General features: G+C 45.7%; 9 protein-coding genes across 9 annotated transcripts; 6 read left to right on the forward strand and 3 right to left on the reverse strand.

The window, feature by feature from the left end:
* Window positions 1-4778: 4778 nt before the first annotated feature.
* V1508DRAFT_420018 (thiamine diphosphate-binding protein) lies at window positions 4779-7632 on the reverse strand. The gene is made up of 13 exons (XM_066940684.1): window positions 7323-7632; window positions 7173-7258; window positions 7012-7116; window positions 6859-6950; window positions 6704-6798; window positions 6456-6653; window positions 6195-6400; window positions 6120-6133; window positions 5969-6068; window positions 5782-5916; window positions 5379-5665; window positions 5111-5318; window positions 4779-5034 (listed from the first exon to the last, which is right to left on the reverse strand). Exons 1-13 carry the CDS (start codon window positions 7402-7404, stop codon window positions 4933-4935), a joined length of 1710 nt encoding a protein of 569 aa, XP_066795009.1. The 5' UTR covers window positions 7405-7632; the 3' UTR covers window positions 4779-4932.
* Window positions 7633-10050: 2418 nt separating this feature from the next.
* On the forward strand, window positions 10051-11545 carry V1508DRAFT_420024 (xylose isomerase-like protein). The gene has a single exon (XM_066940685.1). The coding sequence runs from the start codon at window positions 10177-10179 to the stop codon at window positions 11230-11232; it is 1056 nt and encodes a 351-aa protein (XP_066795010.1). The 5' UTR covers window positions 10051-10176; the 3' UTR covers window positions 11233-11545.
* A 512-nt stretch (window positions 11546-12057) lies between these two features.
* Window positions 12058-13787, forward strand: V1508DRAFT_398342 (Alpha/Beta hydrolase protein; the record flags this gene model as incomplete). Its single annotated transcript, XM_066938205.1, has 5 exons — window positions 12058-12095; window positions 12137-12311; window positions 12425-13036; window positions 13090-13348; window positions 13396-13787. The coding sequence occupies 5 exons, from the start codon at window positions 12058-12060 to the stop codon at window positions 13785-13787; spliced, it is 1476 nt and encodes a 491-aa protein (XP_066795011.1).
* A 606-nt stretch (window positions 13788-14393) lies between these two features.
* V1508DRAFT_173365 (uncharacterized protein) lies at window positions 14394-15747 on the reverse strand. The gene has a single exon (XM_066936109.1). The coding sequence runs from the start codon at window positions 15608-15610 to the stop codon at window positions 14546-14548; it is 1065 nt and encodes a 354-aa protein (XP_066795012.1). The 5' UTR covers window positions 15611-15747; the 3' UTR covers window positions 14394-14545.
* A 52-nt stretch (window positions 15748-15799) lies between these two features.
* On the forward strand, window positions 15800-17170 carry V1508DRAFT_420032 (uncharacterized protein). The gene has a single exon (XM_066940686.1). The coding sequence runs from the start codon at window positions 16135-16137 to the stop codon at window positions 16990-16992; it is 858 nt and encodes a 285-aa protein (XP_066795013.1). The 5' UTR covers window positions 15800-16134; the 3' UTR covers window positions 16993-17170.
* A 1009-nt stretch (window positions 17171-18179) lies between these two features.
* On the reverse strand, window positions 18180-19139 carry V1508DRAFT_440272 (uncharacterized protein). Its single transcript, XM_066942250.1, has 3 exons — window positions 18992-19139; window positions 18705-18941; window positions 18180-18627 (listed from the first exon to the last, which is right to left on the reverse strand). Exons 1-3 carry the CDS (start codon window positions 19121-19123, stop codon window positions 18574-18576), a joined length of 423 nt encoding a protein of 140 aa, XP_066795014.1. The 5' UTR covers window positions 19124-19139; the 3' UTR covers window positions 18180-18573.
* Window positions 19140-20368: 1229 nt separating this feature from the next.
* On the forward strand, window positions 20369-20851 carry V1508DRAFT_356497 (uncharacterized protein; the record flags this gene model as incomplete). The annotated part of the gene is made up of 1 exon (XM_066936993.1): window positions 20369-20851. A coding segment is annotated over one exon (483 nt), but the record flags the coding sequence as incomplete, so codon positions are not given.
* Window positions 20852-21905: 1054 nt separating this feature from the next.
* On the forward strand, window positions 21906-23467 carry V1508DRAFT_420040 (uncharacterized protein). Its single transcript, XM_066940687.1, has 2 exons — window positions 21906-22903; window positions 22976-23467. The coding sequence occupies exons 1-2, from the start codon at window positions 22180-22182 to the stop codon at window positions 22987-22989; spliced, it is 738 nt and encodes a 245-aa protein (XP_066795016.1). The 5' UTR covers window positions 21906-22179; the 3' UTR covers window positions 22990-23467.
* A 225-nt stretch (window positions 23468-23692) lies between these two features.
* On the forward strand, window positions 23693-24183 carry V1508DRAFT_420043 (uncharacterized protein). Its single transcript, XM_066940688.1, has one exon. It carries the CDS (start codon window positions 23723-23725, stop codon window positions 23903-23905), a length of 183 nt encoding a protein of 60 aa, XP_066795017.1. The 5' UTR covers window positions 23693-23722; the 3' UTR covers window positions 23906-24183.
* Window positions 24184-24408: the final 225 nt, after the last annotated feature.

Genomic DNA, 24408 nt, shown 5'->3' on the forward strand with positions numbered 1-24408 from the left:
TCTACTGTAACTATAAAATCAATGGATACACATGACCAATTTGACTATGGGTTCCTCTAGTATCTACAATACTTATCAGTTGCAGCTGGTACTCAGCGTAGTGGACAAACATAATTCACAGCTTCGATTCAAGAGTCGATTTGCACAGCTACACAAATTTGTATTAGAGTGAACCTAAGTGCCTACACTGTAATTTGGTCCGGTCCAGACAGAGTTTAGGAGACATATGTGTCTGTTGAACTTGGGATCCGTGCTTTACAAATGCCAAAGCTCGAGGTATGTCACTTCTGAGATCGGCCACTAAAACCTTCGCACTATTTCCTATTCAAAACAATGCTATCCAATAACATGGCTCACGTATTCCATTATTCAATTTATTTACTAAACCTCTGTCCTGAGTAGTCTTTAGACCGAGGTTTACCGTCGTAAACCTAACCCCATGCGTAAAGTCGCATTCGAGATACACTAATACTCCAATCTAACCTTAGCCCGATATTTTACAAGGAAAACAATCCGCTTAACGGGAATCTACCGTATCTCACATTACTCTTTGTCTCCACACCATTACGCTATATCTTGTATGGACCAGGTCGTCTTAATTTTGGAAAATGCCGTAACTTAAGGATCCGAGGCTAATTGCTTTGACTAAGCTTTTGAGGTGGCAGAGGAACAAGTGATGTGACTCTTGCATTGTAAAAGGGACGCCGAAAAGAGCAGTTTTCCAGAACTGACAAACGCTCGTATATTTGGGGATCCACTCTGTAATTCTGACCTGCTGTACGTATATACCGTTGGCTGTTATTTGAAGTGTCGTTCTCTATTAGACGCTACGAGAATCAAAATAGCCGATGCGGCTAATGACAGTACCGTTATGATCTTTGCTTAACCATCCTGCAAATGCAAAGCCAATAATGAAGGGGTATACCCTCCTAACACCGATTCAAATACTAGCAATATGCTTCCTAACAGTGTCGTCACTCCTACCTAGAAGTTCTCAAGTCCGACGCGATATCTTTAGACATGTCAGCAAAACGGATCGTAATTACCTGCCGGTTTCTGTGTTCCAACCAAATATCATAACTGCAATAGCAATTATCGGGACAGGAAACGAAGAGTTCCTGGTTATTAAGCGATTATATCACACGCGGAAAGTCTCGAGCATCACACTTTCCAGACATAATTAGTACCATGGCATAGAAAAACCCTAGCCGCGGAATACCGTATGAGCATCTGAATTTAAGTTGAAAGTTATTAAACAGCCCCAACGAAAATCCTGATTTCGATCTGGGCTAGGGTTAGACCACTCCATTTGCTTGCATCCACCTCGTTTGCGACTATGCTAGGAGTCCCAAATATACACGTCCAGTCTTACATATACTCAAGACCGCAGTTTGGATCCCATACTTGGCGACGATGTTCGCCGACCGGCACGAAGAAAATTACGTTCGACACTAAGCCTAAACCATCCTTCTCGCGATTACTCTTTCGAACGGGTCAGTATATGCCGCCCCACGCCGTCATCTCTGCGTACCTAAGACTGGAGACCGGATCTTGCTAATCGCGAGAAAGCCAGGCAATATATAGCTGCCGCCCCAGCATATGACAGTGGTCCTACGTGCTCCTTGATGTTCTTGCTAATAGCCATCCGGCATTATTTAGGGCAGGGACTACAGGGTGGAAACATTAATTAACAATTAGGCATTTGGATCGAGAGGGTGGTCTGCTTTTCGACAACACCCACTACCTTGATCTTGCAAGGGAAGACTTCTTTCGTGACCTTCCTCTTCCTTCGTGAGGTAAGTACAGCATCTTGAGCGACAGGGCACCTGAGTCGTGCCGGGCGTCCAAGGTGACGGTGAAGCCGGGCTCAAGAGGTCTGGGCTCGCCAGACGTTACCCTATCAACCCCCCACATTGTCTCCTATCACTGTATATCGTGTCCCTCCTTTTTTCATTATATCTCGTATCATCGTATGTCGTATCCTTCCTTTTGTGGTTAAGTCCTATCTCTATACTCTAGCAGAAACATCCGATTCAGCAGTGCCTGCAGACCGCCGAACCGTCGAACCGTCGAACCGTCGAACCGTCGAACCGTCGAACCGTCGAACCGTCGAACCGTCGAACCGTCGAACCGTCGAACCGTCGAACCCTTCCTCCAGGGCAATCACTCGGTTCTCAGACTCTCAGGCTACGTTACTTCCGCTCTGACTCTCGAGTGCTTGTTGTCGATTACAATATTGATCATTGATTGTAGAGTTCGGAAAGTGGGAATGCACATAACAACACACTGGTCCCCCGCCGATTCCTCATAGTTAATACTCCAAAATATATTGTTATAAGTTATCTCGACCCTCACAGATGGTCTCCATCTTGCTTCATGTATGTTGAATGGTCTGGCAGATACCAATGAAATCAAGTACGAAATGATATTTGTCTTGTGTAGTTATCTCTATACATATAATATAGATATCGAATTGACAGAAAATTATACGATGACATATACATACTTTTTATATGCCATAACTGCAGTTCAGCGGATATATTCTGTAAATCCCTGTCCTTGGACGTATAAAGAGCACATGTTTTTAACTATTATGATCAATGTATCGATCTGGAACATATTTCGTCCAATACAACTTCCTTTTTCAGAAATTACCCATGTTCTATGGTAATAGTTACGTTGGGTATGGATATTAGTTCCTTATGTGCTTTTTGTCGCAATATTTCGGGCATTGCGTGGCTGGAATCATGCGTCCATTTGTTGTCTACCCAATTAAATGGATGAGTTCTACCTTCAATCAAGTATATACTTACGATTGACGACAGCAAGTTTGGCCCACAATCCTTGCCACACTTTCGCTCAATCGTGCCTTGTTAAAAGATGATGTTCGTACAACCGCGAATGGATGGACCGTGTCTCGGTACAAGTTTTTCTCAATTTGCGTGGCCGCCATGTTTTTATACGATTGGATCCCGGATATCTATTCCAAGCCCTCAGTAACTTTAACTGGATGACATGGATCACAACGAATAATTTCAATTTGGCTCTTAGCACCAGGGTTTTGTCCTCGATCCGTGGCCATCTTTGGTTTGGAATGTTATGAATAACATCTACTATGTAGTAACCGACAATCTTTTTCGGAACCACTGGGCTACCGTTTGGTAGAATGCTCTTTCCATCTCTTTCTTCTCGATGCTACAGCAATGTGCTGGGGTTCTGATCAGTTTCTTTGCACTAGTTGCAATGTTATTACACAAATTACCTAAATACAGCAGTACTTGCCCTAACGTCGTTGTCACTTTTGGCAACACTCAGCAGCTGTACATTGTGTCTCAGATTCTCACCGATGGAATGACAGATGAGGTGAAATATCAATCGTACTCTCAGCTTTCTATACAGCCGGATTTTGATGTCATACGGAACCCTCGTGATCATCCCACTTTCGCTGATGTACGTCACGTTTGGTATCAAATAATGTGAAAAAACCATGCAGCACCCATTGTGGGTTGGTGAACGAGGAGTTTTCAATTTTAGCTCCGACCCGGAGCAGACACGTTTTGTGTAACTACTACAAGTGAGATGAGGACAGGATTAAATTATTATGTGGCGAAGTTGGCAATTTTTTGCTCAATAGATTGCTGCACGTTATTCGTGACTGGTTGCTGTGTTTTTCTTTTTCGCAGTGCAGGTGAGCTCGACCTAGCAGCCATATAGATAAATATTCTATACTAGCCCCCCACTAAAATGCAACTCGGGCTCAGGAAGCCGCAACCATTCGCTTTAGGTTCAGGGGCAACTTGGCAAATGTATTTTTTCAGCCACTCGCTATTGGCAGGTACAAAATGAGCCGCGTAAACTGCGGCATGGCAGCGCGCAGTGTAATGCCTGGGTAAAGCGTGTTTATTCTAGCAAACATCACGACGGTCCATCCGTATACCACATTATCGTCATCATCTCTGAACGTGGATTTTTGCCCCGTGCCCATGCTGACAGCAAGCTGTTACATGATATATTTGATAAGACATGTCTAAGACAAGTTATTGAGGTAGCGCAAAAACTCCTAGTCGTCCTAAAGAAGTGCTAGAGGAGAGCCGTGTTCTCTCTAAATTTTGGATGATATTGTGTAGCGGGGCCAGTGGAAGCGAAGTTTGATTAAAACGAAGGGATTCAGGGTCATTGAGACGGTACCACACTCGAGACAATCGAATAGGGAAACCCATGCAAACGTCGCACTTTGTCCCTTAAAAGACGAGATGACCCCTCCGTGGGTGACAAGAGTCACGACTCTACACATACACGTATTGTACGAGATTCGCATTTATCATCTCCGTCCGTCCATCGCTTTACGTGTGGAACGCGGTGCTGAAGTTGGACTTCTTGTCAAGAAATCTGCATGACTCTTAGCACCATCCGGACACGAATACTGAACGACGATCACTAAATCTAGGAAGAAATATCTGCGAGGAACATACGCATTCGTTATTTTGTAGGGTTTTAGTTGGACGTTGGGCACAAGATGGGCCATTTTGCCAATGCGGTAAAACAACTGCTAGGATCGTATTGAATCGCTATGTCTTCGGTAACCTGAAGTCCATAGAAATATTTTTTAACCCTCTTAATGAACAGCGCCCGGTTGGCTTTACGATGGACCGCGATGCGTTCTGCTCAGATCGTCGGCCTAGCCGGTCTAAATATTAAAGTTCGAGTCAGAACCTAACCTACCCCTTACGGACAAAGTCGCGGTTAGTGTTTTGTAACAGCTAAATAAATCAAATTATCTAGAGGCGGCTGAATCAATGCTGTATCACTCAGGCATATTGATGCGTTTGCATTTGATATATACTACATCTGGCACACCTGCCAAAGCGTAGACGTTACGTGTTTCCTTTCCCATTGCTAACAACCACTGATCAGTAAAATGAATGGACTATTTCACTCTTGGGCTTGCTTCGCCTTATTAAATTTTTCCACTGCCTCAGCTGAGCGAATAACGGATATTGGTGCATCACGTTTGTCAAGGATTAACTCAACCACCTTTTTTAGAAAAATTCACTGATTAGCTTACGTTCCTACATGAATGACGTGGCGTCAATGCGCAATGCGTACTTACCTGCGTACAGTGGGCGAGATTGAACTCAGAGTCTGACAAGAGCTTAAGTAACTGTTGTGGCGTTTCAATGCGGTAGTATTTATTCTGAAATGAGGGACCAAAAAGCTCACAAATTTTCGAATAGTCCCATTGCGGAATCTTATTATACGTGGCCTCCATGCCGTGAATAAGACGTTCGCTCGTGTAGCCGCTGTTGTTAAGAAGAAACCTAATGGACGTTAACCTATTTTCCGACTAAACGAAGGAAATATAGATATCGAGCAGGTACATTGTCGTATTTAGTCCATGACGAAGCATATCAGAAAATGCTTGCACGGTGAGTTGTAAGGAGCCTTCACCGGTGACAAGGATACCTCTCTTGATTGTGTTGCGTTCCTTGCCTGCCAAAAAAGATCCCACAGCTGCTCCAGTTGCGAATCCAATACTGCCATAAACTGTTTGGTTGTACATGTGGATGTTGTCGACATTCGTTAGATTGGACGCGACAATTCCATATGCTGAAGTCCCTGTTTCTGCGATAACGTAATCTCCTGACTGGAAGTAACGGCCAAGAGCCTGATGAAATTAGTAGATTTACTTTACATATTTACTCAAAATTCTCCCTCAAGGCAACTTTGCAAGCGCCACAAATAATACCGCGGTGGCTCACGACATAGAGATTGCTAGCATACCGCCCACAGGAAGTCCTGAGTCAGCTTCTTGGGAACTTCCAATTTATCCAAAGGATAAGGGTCCCACTCGACTTTGGATCTAACAGGTACTTTGATATTACCAATCTTCAAGACTGAGCTCAATCGATGTAGAACCTGCAAAGCAACATTAGGATGAAAACATCGGTGTGGAAGGTAATTTGCGTACATATTTCATGCTTAATTTATACTCTGTGCCCAAGACATTTATGGTGAAGCGTTGAAAGTCGACAATGACATCTGGCGAAATTTGGGTGGTGAATACACCGCTATTGTTTCATCAGTATTGAGGGTGTTATAGTAAATGACTCTTCACATACGTATTAAAATCACTCTATCATTGGTAAGCATATCAGTCGCTTTAATACACTTCACTAAGATCTCCCTCAACTCACCTTATAACTGCCAATGAATAACACTAAATCCGACTTTTCAACATTATATCTGACATCATCAGTTGAAGCGCCGCCGGCGTAAACACCACCAAAATTTCCAAGAGCCTCGCTAATACCCCCTTTGGACATCGGTGTTACAAAGTACGGAATTTGTAAAAGCTTTATCAGCTCTGAGCATTCCGGAATAACACCATTCCGGACGGCCCCTAAATTATGAATGAGTAATGTGCCTGAGTAATACGTGCAAAAAACGATTATTACCGCCATCCACAAGCACAATCGAATTTTTTCGAGATGAAAGCAGATCAGTAATCTTATCAACCACAGATTTTTCAAGTTCATTGGGATTTGGCGCGAGTGATGTTTGAAGTGGAGTCTCCAGATTTCGCGTGTATATAGTTTGCGGTGCTATATCGACAGGAACACCGATGTACACTGGTTGGTTGAAATGGACCATAGCTGTCGAGCATTAGTAAGCATTTTAAAAAAATGAGTAGTCCTCGGAATACCATTTAGAACTCGATCAATCTCAGATGGGGCCGTAGAGGGATCGTCCAAGACCGTGGAAGCAACAGTTATATTGCGCACCATGTCATGGTACATACTGGATTACGGCATTTAGCTAATCAAAGAGGTCTCACAGTACTTAGATTGGACTTCTCACCTAAAGTTGCCATTACCAAGACTATGATGCATTATAGCGTGTTCCTTCATCGCTGTTGTTGCTGGATAACCAACAACATGCACAACGGGAACCTGATCGATTTTATTAGGTGAAGATCTTAAAAGTAGAGATCTTTAAATATTATCAACTCACGTATTCGGCATACTGAGCACCCATTCCGCAATATGCAGAAAGTTCGCCAGGCCCAAAAGTTGTAACAAAAGCTCCATATCCATTCACACGAGCGTAACCATCAGCCTGAATTAAATCGATCAATAAGACCTCATAAAATCAGATACAATTCTCTGTTATACCGCATAGCTTGCAATTAGCTCGTTGGGGTTGCCGGCCCATTTGGTACCAGCGTCAAGAACCATGTCTAGTAGAACCAGCTCATAGTCTACATGTGTGAATATCTCTCATATCAGTAATACTTCCTGTAAATCCTATATCAATAATTATACCGCCAGGTACTCCGAATATAGTTTTTATTCCCAGCTCCTTGATTCTCTCAACAATATAGCTGCCAATCTTTATTTGTGCCATTGTGTCAAGTGCGATATTTCCGTTGGAGTTTGCCGGTGAGCAAATAGATAGTTGTTGGCATATTATTTGACGCCTCAGATGAGAGCAGACACTTCACTTAAATGCTCCTGCGTATGCATGCTGCTCGTACAGATAAAGGCAAGAAAGATACATAATAACAAACGTGGACTAACTTGCATAAACTGTTACATCATAATTGAGGGCCTATCACATCATCGGGTATTGGCGGGGACCCGCCGAAGTTGGACGTTACTCCTTAGAGTCGCGGAGCATTCTGGCAACCCCACGACCACAGCGTCAACCCTCGCCTTACTGTAAAACAGTTGTGAGATACGCGCGGTGATATGCGCACGCCTACAATATATCTACGCGATGATTGCCAAGGTAGAATGATCTTTTCCATGTCTTCCCAGTAACTGCAAAAGCTTTGTATGATGGATGTCTGGCCGGCTTCGATCTCGCACATGGCTCGCAATTGGCCCATATCTTGAACTTCCTTTGACATAGCAGGATAGGAACGACAGATGTATCGATCAGGTTACTATAGAACTCTCTCACCCCGAGAACGCTCTGCAGCGATCGATCGCTCGGTAGAGATTCTACCGTCTACCACTAACAAAATTGGCTGCAGACTGTTGTTTGTATCCTTGTGTAGTATTTGCTCTTCTGTAGACCAACCGGGCTCGCAGCATATAAGGAGGTCACGTTGATGGTTGCATAGATAGTTCTTCAAGACAGATATAGTAGAGCACAATCCATCTTCTTGCAGGCGTAGCAACTTTTGCTCAGCCCCTAGATCAGCCACATTGGTACAGCCAAAGTGTTTGCTGGCAATTACTCCTTTTCTCTTGTGTGTGTTGTGTCGTTCTTGCTGTACCTTTTCGTTGTCCCTCATTTGCTGCCTATTGTTTCTTCGGTAAAAATTGTTTGCCATTCGGGCTAAGTACATCGGGTTTATAAGCCGTCAGTTGTCTCTTGTAGAAAAACCGATAGTAAGACTCTAGCTTTTTCTGCACGTCGTCATATCATTCGCCCAGTCCGTTTCATAGCTATGGATGCTGCCAGAGTGTTCGTCGATAACGTCGGCACACTTCTGTCCAGGATATCGGTCGAGGTCCGCTAACAGACATACGTATAAATTGAGACCGTTTTGGCTACTCTGAATGAGATATTCTAAAATGCTTTATCTGTTGTATTTTAGAGAAAGAGAGGGCGAATTCAATTATTACACTAGAAACTACTACAAGCTCATTCCACTCAATTTATCGTTTGATAATTCGTTAGTGGCCCACGTGCCAATTACGTGCTAAATTTGCTAACGGTTTAACGATCAGTGGCTATCTTCTACATTTTCGCTAGTAACACCGATTAGTATTTCCCTCGACCGATAGCCGAGCTTTTACAATTTGTAAGCTGTGAACGCTCACCCTGGCCTGTCGCCGAGCTTGAATGTTGATTCTTCACAGACTCAAAACCCTTTCGGACATAGGTAATTCCGAGTAACGCGCCTGATTTCTGGCGATCGATGTGTTCCGTGCGGCGTTCGCTAGAGGAGAACATATTAAAGGTTGAATGGCCAGGTGGAATAACGCATCCGTACATTCTTCTTTGCAGTCTAAAGTATATCAATTGAAGCCTGAAGTTTCTACATATAGTATAACCGTCAAGGATTGACGTTTCCAGGGTTCACAGGAGATGATATCGAGAGCAGATACGGCTTTAAGATTATCATTATTGCTATAAATTATATATTCACTGCATGTAACATGTTCAAGAAGCTCGAGTATGAGCATGGTATAAGGCTGTGTGCGGTTCGACCGGAATCACGGAATGCTGATATCGCGAACACACCAAACAAGCAGGGTCGGGGCGTTGATTTCGTTCGACCGAAGATCGTGTTCAGGTTTGAGATAACTCCGCCAGAGAGAGGCATTTACCCAGGCGCGCTCTTTTGTCCTGGCTCGGGTTATATATTTGCGACAGATCGCCTCATTCATGTATAAGAGCGCCAGACGAGGCATGATAAATCGCGAAATAGTTGGAGATCCCAGAAGACGACAGATGGAACGAACGACGGGATTCCATACTGTAAATCCTCCCGAGGTCACTAACACTAACGCCCGAACGCGACTGGGATTTGAAATCGCCAGTCTGGCAGCGGCGAACCCGCCCACCGAATTCCCGATGATGACTGCGGCAGGCAAATCAAGCAAGGTGATAAAGTCCTACTCAACGGCGTCGGGCCGGTTGGCGGCATCAGGGGACCCCGCTGACTGATGGGCCTTTCGAATCTCCATGCCATGGCCAGACTATAATACCTACACCAGAAGTTTCCACCTAAGGTTAGGGTTATAAACGGCGCCTCTCTTTCTTTTCTCTCTCCCCTACTATGGGGCTGACCCGGCAGTTGATACTTTTGTATGACGTGATAAGGATTCCGGCTACGCCATTAGCGTAAACGCTAATCATCTTCAGACAACGCTATCCGGATCATATTTGGCCAAGATAATTATGGTGCCAATAATACAACAAAACCCTAAGCCTACGGGAAAATAAGGCCCAAACCCTTCGACTTGATACCCTAACCCGTGGAGGATGGTCGCGCAAGAGAAATGTCGCCCAAGCTCATTCTCAGATAACCGATGCACGCGTCGGACAACGACGAGCGCGTCATACGGAATCGTCCTGGCAAGCGATAGAAGCGGTGCTTTCAACACGTTCCATTTACCAAGTATATCTGTTTCCTGTGTGTTTTAATACCGGATCAGTACGATGGCTGCCGCCATAGCACCACTATTTCCCATCAGCATTGCGTCACTGTCTCTCGGGCGTGCTTCTCATCATGACCTCGCAGAAAAGATACACGCCGCATCCGCTGCCGGCTTCCAAGGCGTGGAACTGTTCTACGAAGATATCGAGTTACATGCAAAGCAATACAACGACAGTTCATTTGAAGAAAGTATACTCAAGTCGGCCAAGGATTTCAAGGATTTATGTGACGAATGTAACCTTAAAGTACTGGTTCTTCAGCCATTCATGAACTACGATGGTCTTTTGGATCCGCTCGAACATGCTCAGCAGATTGTCAAGATCAAACTATGGTTCAAGATTGCCAAAGCAGCTGGTACAGATCTTATTCTTGTGCCGTCTAACTTTTTCAGCGAGGGAACTACTGGCGACGACGATCAGATAGTCGAGGACTTGCTGGAGATTGTCGAACTCGGAGAGAAGGAGAGCCCGCAGGTCAGGTTTGCATATGAAGCTATATCGTGGGGCGCACATAAGAATACGTGGCAGCAATCGTGGAAAATTGTTAAAAAAGCCAATCATCCAAATCTCGGCCTTTGTCTCGATACATTCCATATCGTCGCGCGGACCTGGGCTGACGTTACTCGTGAGTCTGGCGTGCGGCCGAACGCGAGCAAGCTATTAGCTGCGGACCTTAAAGAGTGTGCTGCAGAGGTGCCAGTCGACAAAGTTTTTCTTGTTCAGTTAAGCGACGCGGAACGTCTACTCAAACCGCTCGACGCCGCTCACGAGTGGTACAATCCGGATTTTCCGCCAAATATGATCTGGAGTCGGAATACCCGCGTATTTCCTTATGAAACAGATCGCAATGCATATTTACCGATTGAAAAAATTGTGCGTTCCTGGGTCTATGACTGGGGTTATCGGGGATGGATGAGCTATGAGGTGTATCATCGCGATCTCTTTGATCCTTCCCCGTCGATTCCTCAGGATTTTGCTGAGAGGGGAATGAAGTCATGGGAGATAATGGTTCAGAGATTAGACTTAGACAATATTGGTTCAGAAATGAGACAATCATAGCATTTTATTTATAGGTTTCAAATTTTCGGTGTTATTTACATTATGCTCTGTGGCTGTTGAGACGCCCGCGACCAAGGTGGCATATTAGTTATTATATTGATTATGGTCCGTTGCTGCAGCTGACCAGCTTGATCAATAGTAAATGTGCTTAACAGGAGACACATTATCTTGTATGATAGAATTGGCTAGGGAAGGAGTACTGGTAAGGAGCATTTATGAGCAAGCACCCAATTTCATGTATATATTTACCTCTACTTTATCGAAAAAGGTGTTCATCTCTATTTTACTATCAGATTATCGTCTAGAGCTGCACATGTCCGCTGCGGACAGTTCAAAATTTTCAAAAGTATTCCAGATGGTTAATCTTACAGTGATATCATTGAGCAAAGTCTGAAACGCCGCGTGCATCTGACTCGTAAGGCAACGACTATAACCTTAAGTTAACTGCCCAATCACCAAATTTTAGCATGTAATCCGCGCACGGGGCAAGTGTGACTCCAGCTAAAACCCAATCTCTGTTTGAATAATAGACTACAGTGGCGACCGTTATTGCCTTCCCTGTCGGGCAACATAGAGATACTCTTTCAATCCCTAATCACATGACATGTAATCCCAGTCTATATTTCATTAATTTGGTACAAATTCTTGGATGGTGGCAGCCACACCCTTGCCCTATATGTGCACGCATCATAGTTTTCCGTATATATTTGGATTAGCTTTCAACTTTGTTTTGTCTGTTGATTTGTTTACTGGGACATCATCGAGCTGTACCATTCGCTCATGCGCCCGCGAGATTTCCGCAGGCAGTCCTATTGGAAAATATCGATGGCAAAAGAGACTTCACTGAATATGGGTATGGCCGTGTATACATGCAGAGTCGCATATCATAGCTGACGGTTGCTAGGGCGGTTTGCCCGCAGATGTGCGATCCGCCATATCTGAAAGGCGAGTCATACGGCGGATTGCTACCGCCAACTACGTATACCTTTGACGAGTTTGCTTGCCTGAATCTGACAATTACTCTGCCGACGTCGTTGTTACAAAGTCCTGACGAGAACCAAAAATATCTCCCAATAATAGTCTGGATTCACGGCGGAGGTCTTGAAACTGGCGGAGGTGGCAATTGCGGTCTGGAAGGTAATCTGCATGGTTACCCATGGAGTACGAAAATGAATCTAAAGGAATGATGTAGATTGCGCGAATTTTGTGGAGCATTCCATTACAATTGGCAAACCGATCATCACTGAACCCTGAACGACTGGGCGCGTTCGGGTTCTTAATTTCGCGAGAAAAGATTGAGGAAGGAAAGCAGAGAAAAGAACAAATTGGAAACTATGGAATTTGGGACGTCATTTGTGGTTTTGATTGGGTTCATAAGTTTGTTCCTGGACTTGGTGGAGACGTGGAGAATATCACGGCGTTCGGCGAAAGTGCGGGCGGCGTTACTTTCTCTTATTTGATTGCTTCCAATGGTCACGGCCGAAAGCTATTCAAAGCCATTCTCCAATCTGGGGTGGCTACAGCGATGCCACTGCATATCGTCGCCGGGGAACGGCCTGCGTTTAATATGCTGTACAAGACGATTGCCAGATCGAGTTTTTTCACAAGTCCGTCAGACAAGGTTGCTAAACTACGAGAAATACCAGCGGAGAAGATTGTCGATGCAAATCTTCCGGACACAAAATGTAGGCCATATGTGGACGGTGTGTTATTTCCCAAGGCGTGGGAGCTCGATGACATCTGCAGCAAGACATATGACTGTGACTGGTTGGAGTCAATCCTGGTTGGTGACTGTGGATTCGAAGTAAGTACTTTCTGTCGGTCGCGGTTGCAGCAGACCAGACTAATAGAGAGCAGGGAAGTCTCTTCAGGCCTTTGTACGCTCAAGTATTTTACAAGGTGCCGAATCCAAATTACATTTTGCAGGAACAGCTGCTGACAACATTCGGGGAAGAGACCGGAAGAAACATCCCAAACATTTTGCGTGCATTCAATCTTGAAATTTATGCATCTAAACCGGTCAGCAAACTAGCCTCTGGACTCGTATACATCTCGCACTTCATTGCAAGCAAAATACTACAAGTTCCGAGGGCATCCGAAGACCATATCTCTAATTGTTGCCATCTAATGGGTGCGATTATTTTCCACACGCACTCTTATAAGATCGCGAGATGGGATGGGGAAAGAAATACGACATTCCTGCGTATTTATATCATTTTGACAAAACAAATCCATTCCCAGAAAAGGGATATCAAGGCTACTCACACCACTTTGTCGATCTACTATATCTGTTTCAAACTTTGAATTCACGCATCGCTCAGCTCGGCAACGTTAAAACTTCGCACGAACGGCAAGCTTTCGAGCTGAGCGCAGCTCAGAATCTCGCATTAAAGTGGATCGAGTACACTTATGGCCTGGAGCCTTGGGACAAGGACAAAGTGGGTGTGCTTGGAAATTCAGAAGATGCTGGACAATGGGTTGTCCTGAAGGACGAGGAGGATCAGGCTAAGTACGGCAGGAAGTTAGACGCATGGAAGGAAGTTGGCCCCAAGTGAAGTAGCATCTCAGGTTATAGCGCATGCCTATTGTGAAGGGAAAGGTTAACAAGATTATTATATTTAAGGGAAAGCACTTTAGTAAGACGCGCCGTATTGGGGATTCCGCCGTGGCATCATTGACAAGTAAGAGTATCTATAGACAGTCGCAAAATGTCGCCTGTAGCTCATGGCTAGCTCGTCGACTTTAAATACTTCTCGACGCCGCCGCGGGAGCGGGCATGCCAACGCTACTTTGCTTTGGAATCGGTGCTATTGATGAGCGAGTCTGCCCTCCCACATGCGTATCTCGACTGCGTTCATGTTGTACCTCAAGCGATTAGCCACAATTGTAAACCTCCTCCAAGGGCCCTTGTATGTAACAATGCCATGTCGCATCCAAGTAAAGAAGGATTGCTGACATCAGTCTGGCAGCTCGACCTTCGAAGTACCAATGCGACTGCATCTTCTTGAGCAAAACGCAATAATGAGCCAATAAAACCAAGGCGCCAGAGTGCCGGTCACGGAGTAAAGCCATATATGCAACAGATACTCGCATTGGCCATATACGTAGTAGTGGTGGGCGATTCTCCCAGGGCTTGCATATACACGAAGGACCGCCCGAGTTCAACCGCCGCATCATGATACACCGCACAGACCTCATCGGACCAGGCATTTTCAGAGGTTGGATTAGGGATCACCGATAGAAGAGACTCAAGGAAAGGGGTTTTGCAGGCCTCCGCGATATCAAATGGTATATCCCACGACAAGGCTAGCAACTAGACAGGGCCGCTTTCCACAAAATCCCAAACGGAGCAGAGCATTGAACAGCCGCCTTGAAGAAAATGGAGCCAGCTTGGTAGAATATCTGGTTCGGCACTGTCAACAAGAAACAATGATTCTTCCCGTTGCTCCGCCGCGAGAGAATAGATCACCAGGAGATATGAAAAGGCAAGGATTGCATCGCAGTTGTCTTTGTCGGCATGCTCGATAGCAAATCGGAAAAGGGGCACTGCTTCATCTTGATGGCTGCATGCTCTGACCGTGTATTCCTGTTGCTGTGTAGGGTTTAAATATGCAAGGTGCTGTGCAGAGCAAGCTAAGATTCCATGCATGAGAAAGCGATTTCTGTAGGCAAGCTCTGGCATTGTGACTCTCCATATACTTTCTGTCTCGTCACTAGTAGCAAAGCTCATGTATGTGGATGTGAAGTAATGCTGGAGGATGGCAGAATCAACAGCATCAAGGACCTGTCCCTGGGTCTCCTTGCCAACTGGGGAAATCGCGACGTGATCATAATCATCGCATCCTCGTGGTTCCGCAGCAAATAAGTCACGCGCAAAACTATCGCGGCGCAACCCGTCCTCTTTAATATCAGAGCCAGTTTGGTTGTGATGTGCCCGCTGCGTGAAGTACTGCAAGAAGTTGCCTCTGAAGAATGTCTGAAGTGGGACCGAGTGCCAGTCCACTTCCGTTTGGCCTTTTCGACCGTGTTCAGAGACCCAGTGGCTTTTCATCCGCTTCACGGAGACACACAGATACGGGCAACGTTTTGACTCACACATGAATCCTTGCTCAACCGGCAAGTAAGGAACAGGGAACTCATGAGCTTTCGGGAGGATAACATCTTGAGGTTCCTTGAGCGGGAGACTTGCCACGTATTCTATGAATGGTCGACGGCGGGACCGGTAAATATGGTGAATCTCTTTCAGATGCCGTGAAATAGCGTTAGGTTGGATAGCATATCGACATGAAGTGCAGACTACCACCTGATAAGAAGGTAGATAGTGCAGCAGCTGAGTCTGCTGCGGGTCGCGAGGCCAATTCGATGCGGTTAAAGACATTATTATGCGCGTCAAACAAAAGGTTCTAGACTGGAACGGTACCGTCGTTTTGCTGCTTCTTCTGATGTCCTTGAGTGCCTGGAATTGGGGGAGTGGAATGCGTATGTGGGCGCCACACTTCAAGTTCAGGGGCTGAGATCAGCCCAATAAATCGCCCGTTCCGAAACTCAATACCGACGGTGCCGTTCGCACTGAAATTCTAACAGACAGGCTCAGGGTCTCAGCCTTGGCATAGCCTTCGACATTACTGAACAGGGATCCTTTTCCATGGAATTCTCCTGAGCTCCTCGGAGCGAACGATAATCTCCGTTCCTTAAACCCGCGGGATGGTCGTTCATTCTGTCTCAGATAATGGTCTTGAGCAAGGATATTTAGACAGTCATTGTTTCCTAATGCAATGAACCACAGAGGCAAGCTTCCTTCTTTCAAAATTTCCCAACATCTTGTTATCTTAATGCCCGCTCTTAATCGCAGCATAATCATAACCGGTGGTACATCTGGGTTGGGTTATCACTGTGCCTTCAATGTTGCCCGCCAATGCCCAGAGTACCAAGTTGTGCTTGCTTCACGCAAGGATCCTCACTCCGCCGCGGCATCTATCAACAAAATCCTTGGTCAAAGCAATGTCAGTTTTCTCCTTCTCGACCTTTCCAGTAAGGAGTTATCCTCTCATTCAAGTTCTACTTCTGAACGCTGGATTGCAATTTCCAGATGGAGTCCGCTACACTTCCGACGGGATAGAGAACACTTTTGCCGTCAACCACGTTGGCCATGCCCTCCTTTTGTCTCTTCTTCGTCCACATTTTGCGGATAAAGCTCGTGTCGTCATTACGTCCAGTGGAACACACGACCCTGCCCAAAAGACAGGTCTGCCGGACGCAAAGTACAACACTGCTGAAGAATTGGCACATCCAACGCCTGAGACTGCGAAGAATCCCGGTCGGCAGCGGTATGCTACCAGTAAGCTCGTGAACGTTATGTTGGCCTACGCCCTTCACAGACGATTTGCTTGCGTCCAAGGGAAGTCTTGGACCGTCACCGCCTTCGACCCCGGTCTGATGCCTGGGACGGGACTCGCGCGAGAGGCGGGCGCCACTCTGCGCTTCCTCTGGATTCACATACTGCCTCGCATGCTTCCACTCCTGCGCCGTCTTGTATTGCACAACGTCAATACACCCGAGGTGTCTGGTGCTGCTTTGGCCTGGTTGGCTGTGAGTCCTGACGTTGAAGGAATTAGTGGAGTGTACTATGAAGGAAGGAGGCAGATTAAATCCGTCGAAGAAAGCTATGATGAGAAGAAGCAGGAGGAACTTTGGCAGTGGACAGTGAAGACCATCGCGACAAATGAGGATGAAGCTTGCAGCTTTGATTTTGTCAACTAATTCCCATTAGTGGGCAGAGCATTTATTCGAAATCTTTCAGTTTTAGGGTAGAAGGGCAAGGTCGTAAGCCGATCCTTATAGTATCGGCCTCGGTTTCCAAACCTTCAATCAATTTTAATGATACGACATTATCAAAGTCTTAGCCATCTTAAGTAAATTTATAGTAATACATTCTGAAATGGTCTAAGAGAACGGCCAGAAATAGGTGGAGAATGCAGAGTGGAAAGCCTCTCGTGGCAAGGGACACTGCTGCCGAAATCGGATCACCATATCCTGAACCGTTCGCCTCCTTGGCGACAAGCACTGCCTTTAGGCGATTGGGGGACCAATTCGGCCTGACCCAATTTGGAGTCAATATGATTACTTTGGACCTGGCGCGCAGTCAGGGTTGAGGCATTGGCACTCGCTCGAGGACGAGTTCATCTACATACTGGCAGGCGAACCGACCTTGGTCGCGAACAATGGCGACTGCAAGCTGTCAACCGGCATGTGCATCGGCTTTAGGATCGGAACGCGCAACTCATGATCAATCGAAGTGACGCGGTGGTCCATTACCTGGTCATTGGATCGAGAGTGCTTGGAGACGTGTCTTACTATCCAGACGACGATCTTTCTTGGTTTCCCACTGAGCGCGGTGAAAATCGCAGTACACGCTCATTTTTTTAGTTTGGTGTATTGTTTAGACCTGTTAATCTACACCAACTAGATGAATGCTACAACAGTATCGGTTACTGAATCATTACTATGACAAATGAGAGTGCTATAGATTGACAGCGCTACTGATGTATTCTATAGTATGTAGCAGACTAATCATACAATCATTTAGAAGCATTCAGGCACAGTCCCATTTGGACCGTTCTGTAGGACAGAGATAGGTTTATGAAATCTCTGTACTCATCCGCCGAAGTTGCAAGACTACGCATAAGGTAGGGCTATTTCCCGATACTATATAGTCACAAAATTGGTGATATCGGGGATAGTATAGGGCAGGGGTGTCAACGAATAACGAATATATTCGTGTCGTACCAATATTCGTAATTCGAATACGAATAACTGAAGATTTCTTGGTTACTAATGCGAATACGAATAAAATCACTTCTATTCGGAAATTTTATCTGTAAAGTTTAAAATTTCTAGATAAGAACTGCTAGCGTAGCTAAGATATAGATTTTACAAATTTACGTGGTGTACCATATAAAATTCCGCGCGATCCGCTCGCTGGGACGATCCACTCGCTTGGCGATCACGTTAGGTGATATGACGTAGCCATTATGCGAATGCTAAGGACTCTTCTCCTTGTGTTGTAAGATCTCAAATGGCACATCCAGATCTATTATTTGATGACATGCTAAGAGTTACCTAAGTTAATACATTATGCCTCTGGAAGGCATCAGACACATGAGAAAAGGAAAAGGACAAAAAATATCAAAGAACCCATCGTAGCCTACTCGTTATTTAATGCGTTTAAAGGAGAGCAAAATTGTGTGGTTGTAAGATGATGAACGTATCCTGCACACAAAACCCTACCAGCTGATCGTCTTATGCAGGAAGCGGGAGGTAAAGACAGTGCTCCGACATGAATCATACGATAGTAACCGTCTGATTGAGGAACTCAAGAAATGGATAAGCGCTTACCTGTCCGAAGAGACCGAGTCAGTATTCCGCCTATTGGACCCAACATGGCATGCGGCTGTTGATTGATTGAGACTTACCCCGACAAGGGACATGTGTGCCACGCCGATAATCGCCGGACCGGACAGTCCGACAGGAATTTGAACACTAAAATTCTCGTACGGAACGTACGGAGGCTGGGTCTCGTGAAACTCCGGGTAAAAGGCTCCTTGGTAAACAACAGTGCCCATGCTAGCATCCGGTGAAGTGCATGTCCCGTTCGGACACTGCAGGATGCCGATGACAACGGCTATTTCGTCAGAGGTCGTCAATGTATCCTATAAGAAATTAGTTCTGCGATTGTTTGAGGCAATGGTCAAACACCTACTGGACGTTGGATCTGGACAATCTGGCCCGACCCGGCCACTAGGTGGGCGCCTCTGTTCGGTAAACCGATGTCAGCGGCCTGCGAATATGCAGCAGCGACGAAGAGACCAAGGGAGAACAGAAACTTGAGCATGTTGGACGAGATTTGCGTGAGGAAATGAATACAAACGGAGTATCTGGTATGTCAATGCAAATTGCAACGGCACCAGACTGCGAGTGGACTAGAATAAAATTGGGCTGGGACCAGAGTAAGACTCGTCGATCTGAACTAAAGGATGTATTTCCTGAATACGAGACTGTACTTGATGAGATCGGGAGGATAAACCCCTCCTTATATACAGGACCAGGAACTACAACTTAATGAAGAAAACGAAGAACTGAGAATAATTATAACTAAGAATAGGGAGAACTAAGAACATACAAACTAATCATAGGAAACAACAAGACTAAAAATAAGCAGGTACTAGATGACGTCGGGGTCGTGGAAGAGCTAGGCGGCTGAAGTGCTGAAGTGGTGCGGCTTGTGCGGCTTGTGCGGCTGCCGCCAGCAGCCTCAGCATGAAACGCGGCCACCAAATCAGGGGCGTGTACGAGGTTCGCAGCGGGCTTCAAGTTGGGCCATGGAGTCACCATACGTAATTACGTCAGAGCGGTTTGTAGAGCCGTCCGCGGCATGATGTCCCCCTTCATAATTTTTCAGCGCCAGATCTTTTTGGCCGGTCGTTGCGGACTTTCCTTGCCGGATCGTACAGCGCATTGGCAGCCGAAGTCCCTCTTTCGACTGCTAACAAGTAGGCAAGCCGAGTAATCTAGATTCCAGAAATATCGTCTCCCACACATTGTGTTGCGAACTGGCGCTCGTGCCGTAAAGGTCAGGTTCCAATACCAATTCGGCGTCTCTCGCGACGCCTTTCACCGGCGTCGTTAAACCTATCGTATTTTCAAATTTTATTTTGACGTGACAATCAAGCCGGTTTCATCGAGAACGGGAAGCATTCGCCCAAGCCTTCCACTCTATGTCTCCTTGAGAGGGTCAGTTCGTGGTCAATACGAATATAAGCTTTCACTGCCCGCATTTCTCAGAACTTTCGCCATCTGTTAACATTCGAGGTATATTTTGAGACTCGTCTCAAACACTCAGGTCAAGTCCGCGGATATGTTGTCGCGGTCGTAGATGAGACTGCCGTCACCACAACCGCCGCTTGATTGGGTTATTGTCTCACACTGCTCACGCCGTTATTATGTAATAATACGACAATAAAAATAGTGGCGTCGGAGATCTCAAGACCGTGTTCCGGGGAATATATTATTCTATCGTCTAGTCGCAGCTGACTGGCCGCTCTCAATAACAGCATCCAGATGCATAACCGTTCAGTAGTCAGGCTTCGAAGCTGCTCATATTGTCCCGTTGTCTCATGACGAAAGTTTCAAGAGTCTGAATTACCCACGGTACATTACGATTAGGTCAGGAGAAACAGATTCGGGGATATACTCTTGTCAAAATGGTCTTCTCATGCAGTCCAATGTTCACCAACAATTTGACTCTTTTGGATTCGGTATCGATGCCGATGATAGCTACAAAATTACAGTATTCATGGAAGACACATTTGGGATGGACGGAAGGACGCTTGATCCTGTCTGCAGGAATCCAGACGACGAGCGGAGCGTAATAGATGAGCTTTTGCGTTGGCACTTCCGTCAGGCAGTTCTTGCTAATATGAAAGGAAAGGACGAGCCGATTTTGGAGTATGATTTTCCAGATGGATCAGATATGGTGGGGGAGATAATGAGCGGACCACGAGCGGCAGAGACAATGGAGGCCGAACTGTTCTCACCACTAAATAGTGTATGTCTGCCTTAGTTATCAGTTGAGAGCTTTATTGATGTTTTGTGGACTCTTCCCGTTTGATACGTTGTCCTATACGGATACGTTGGGTTTTCATATATATGTATAATGACGATTGTAAATACGGAATACGTAAGTGATACACTGATAAGGAAGATATTCAACACATACGAAAGAGACCGCACTACAGTTAGACGCAGCAAACGACTATTTTCTGACCGGCTCGTCTAAATATCACATTGCGGAACTCCCGGCTGGAGTTGCAAACTAAACCCAGAGTAACCACAGGAGTTTCTGCAACCAAGCTGAACAACTGCAGTTCCATGAAAATCTGTTCGCGATATATGCCATCATCAGCTGTTGAGGTAAAGATAGGACCGGGCCTTCCTGCGTAGGTATAGGGGTTGCCAAATCTGTTGCGAAATAGTCTAGATATCAGACCCAGTATCATTCGCAATGGAGACATCAAGAATAATATTTGGCTGACCACCATAGACAGCTCGGAGTCGGACTTTTTGCAAATTTATCCGGCGAAGGATTAGAAAATTCCCACTTAGAAAGTTAAAGTTGGTTACGTCATGCATATTCCATACAGCCTGTAGTCAACAGGACGCTGACTGACTGTGACATTTGAACTGGTAGAGGCTATGCACGATGACAGTCAGACAGGCGATCCCCACAATAGTTATGGCTAGTGTGAGATAATACATGCGGTGTAATGAGTTGTCTGCATAAGCTGAAGACCAATGCGTTAAACGTCAAATAGTAATCTACAGTAACATAAAAAAAGGCGTAAGACAAATCCCGGCCTAAACAGCTGAACCTTTAGGGATCTCCTTGGGCATGTCCTCAACCGCTTTCCCGTTAAAATGTAAAATATTAAATTAAGTGGCATGCCAATATCCCCAGCATAGATATGGGGGTTACACAAAACATACCTAATAAATTCTCTTTAGCACATCTTGTTAAACCTCAAACCCTAGTTTTAATAGTGTCAAATTAATCTCGGTATTAGTTATCTCAGCCAGTTGGCGATATCGTCACAAATTATACAAGATCCTGCGATATTTTATCGCCAGACTTTTCTGGCGGGCGAGAAGATACGCGATATGGGCAAAGCCCGGCGATATCGTCTCGTGTCCCGCCCAAGGCGAAACACAACAACTAGAGATTTTAACTCAATAAACATAAATATTCCGGCATGGAAACATAACGCGGTCTGCGAGAAATATTTGGAGGACAAGACGTACGCTGGCGATTTCGCTGCCAACAGAAACGTGTCTATAACGGTAAACCTGGACGTCGGTAGCGTTGGCATTCTGGGTTAGCCAAATGTCATACGCATGTTTTCTTTCTCCAATGTCACCTTCTCCCTATGTCTCCTCTTTTCCAGCTACCTCAGCGCTCTTTGCTCGTCCCTACCAAATCCGGATCCACTTCAGACTTACAAGCATGACCGCATGGGAGTAATTGCCGGTGTTACTCCTCATGACATGCGCCGCTCCGTCATTCTCTGCTCCTCCCTCTACCACGCGCTTCTAGCTCTGACATTCCCGTCTCCGGACACCCGTATATGTCCCCATCCTTCCAACATCAATCCCGTTCTCTTCACCTGGAACGCTCTTACTTTGGGGGGTCTGATTCTGATCATTTGCATCAGAGCTCCCATTCGTCTGGCCGCTTATAGGTGGCTTGGGAAAAACTTCACCTTTCGGCTCGCGCCTCCGGACCGACTCATTACTACCGGCATCTACTGCTACGTGCAACATCCGAGCTACACGGTACAAGTCATTGTTTTCGCTGCAAATTTCATCCTTCTCACTAGATGGGATGCGTCCTTGGCATGCTGGATTCCAGGACACATCATCGAGACAATGGACGGATGGGGTCTAGTGGTGTATGGTGTGGCAATTCCAATGATGGTGTGGATCTTGAGTGTGAGGGTCAGGGATGAGGAAGCGATGCTGAAGGAGAAGTTCGGGGAGAACTGGGAGCAGTGGCATCGAAAGACCAAAAGATTCATTCCGGGAGTAGATGAAATCGGCTTTTCGGAAGAGCTCAAAAGAGGTAATGAAAGGACCACTTAATACGCCCAATAAATAAATATAATTTGTATTATACTCATTATTCATAAAATAGGCTTCAGCATTTGATTTACTTTGCAATAACTATCAGACTATCAATCAGCGTCAGTGAATCGTAGCGCCCGCGGTCATCTGCAGGAAGCACCTTGGTCTTGACACCGATGTGAACGACCGTGACCTGATATCATTGCCATGAAGGCGAACATATGAAACCGCTCGTTGGTCATCGACCACGCGGCTCCTCCGCGTGAGGAATCCTGAATTTCCTCATAATCGTTTTGCTATACTTGCTCTTCAGGGTGATTAACAGGGGCTACAGCCAGTGGCCGGATGTAGAGTAATCAAGGTGAGCCTCTGAAGACATGCAAGCACTCAGCGCAAAACAAAACCACATGAATCGAACGATCGCAAACAGTCGAACTCTGACGTCATCAGCCTGTTGATTTTTTTGACAGAGCTGGTTTGAGCCCAAAATATGCACTGCCGGCGCTGTTCTAAGGATCGAAGGAAAGATCAAGATTGCCTGCTTCTCTGTTTTGACCGTTTCTTCAATGTATATAATAATTAAAACACCCTCTGGGTTTTTGGGCTCCAGAATCGTGGTTTGAGACATTGAGTCGATCCACTATTAGTATATCAGGATGCATGGGTCGGCCCAGAGCCTTCCGCCCAGCTGATTCCTCCCTCTGTAATACTATAGCTTAATCAAGTTTATAAAACGGAACAGTTCACCCCCTAATATTCTATAGCTTCTCTCATACACTTACCCACACTTCAATAACTCTACTCAAACTATTCTATAATGTTCACCAACGTTTTTCTTAGAATTGTTGCACTTACCTCCCTCGCCCAAGCTTTTTTCATTCCTTTAGGCACCGGCGAAGGACTATACCGCGCCTATGTTAACGAAAGCGGCGATGAGATTCACGAAATAATCTCCTCTGTATCTGAAGCACAATGCTGCTCCTGCTCTCACGACGCCTAATATTCCCGGCACGCTTCAAGCTCGCCAATCCTCCGCTACTACCTTCTGCGGTTGCGGATTCCCCCTCACTCCTTTCAACAGCGGCACTGCAGTTTCAAACCTAGAGGCTCAGTTAACCCAGGCCAATGGAATAATTCCAGCAGACTCAACCTTTTACTATATCTTCGACGACGTAGTCGCTTTTGTATGCAACCGGGGTGTCCTCATCGGGATAGCTGACGGCACATACGCTGATATGTTGGTGCAAATCACAGATACATGCGGCCTATATATAGCCAGGACCTATCAAACGATAGACGGTTATGGTACTAATATCCTCTACGGATACATGCAGTACTGGGATGGGCTTGATTTTTGTGCGAATGATGATAATTCGCCTGCACGTTCTTGTTGATCGAAGCTCGATACGGGTGAGGAGGGGGGGCGGGCACGGATGCGGATATCCGCCAATTAAAAATTTCGCAAAGTTACTAACGTGATATTTGAACTTCCTAATTGGACTC

The sequence above is a fragment of the Lipomyces doorenjongii genome (assembly GCF_038497915.1).
Source record: "Lipomyces doorenjongii strain NRRL Y-27504 unplaced genomic scaffold V1508scaffold_35, whole genome shotgun sequence".
NCBI lineage: Eukaryota > Fungi > Ascomycota > Lipomycetes > Lipomycetales > Lipomycetaceae > Lipomyces > Lipomyces doorenjongii.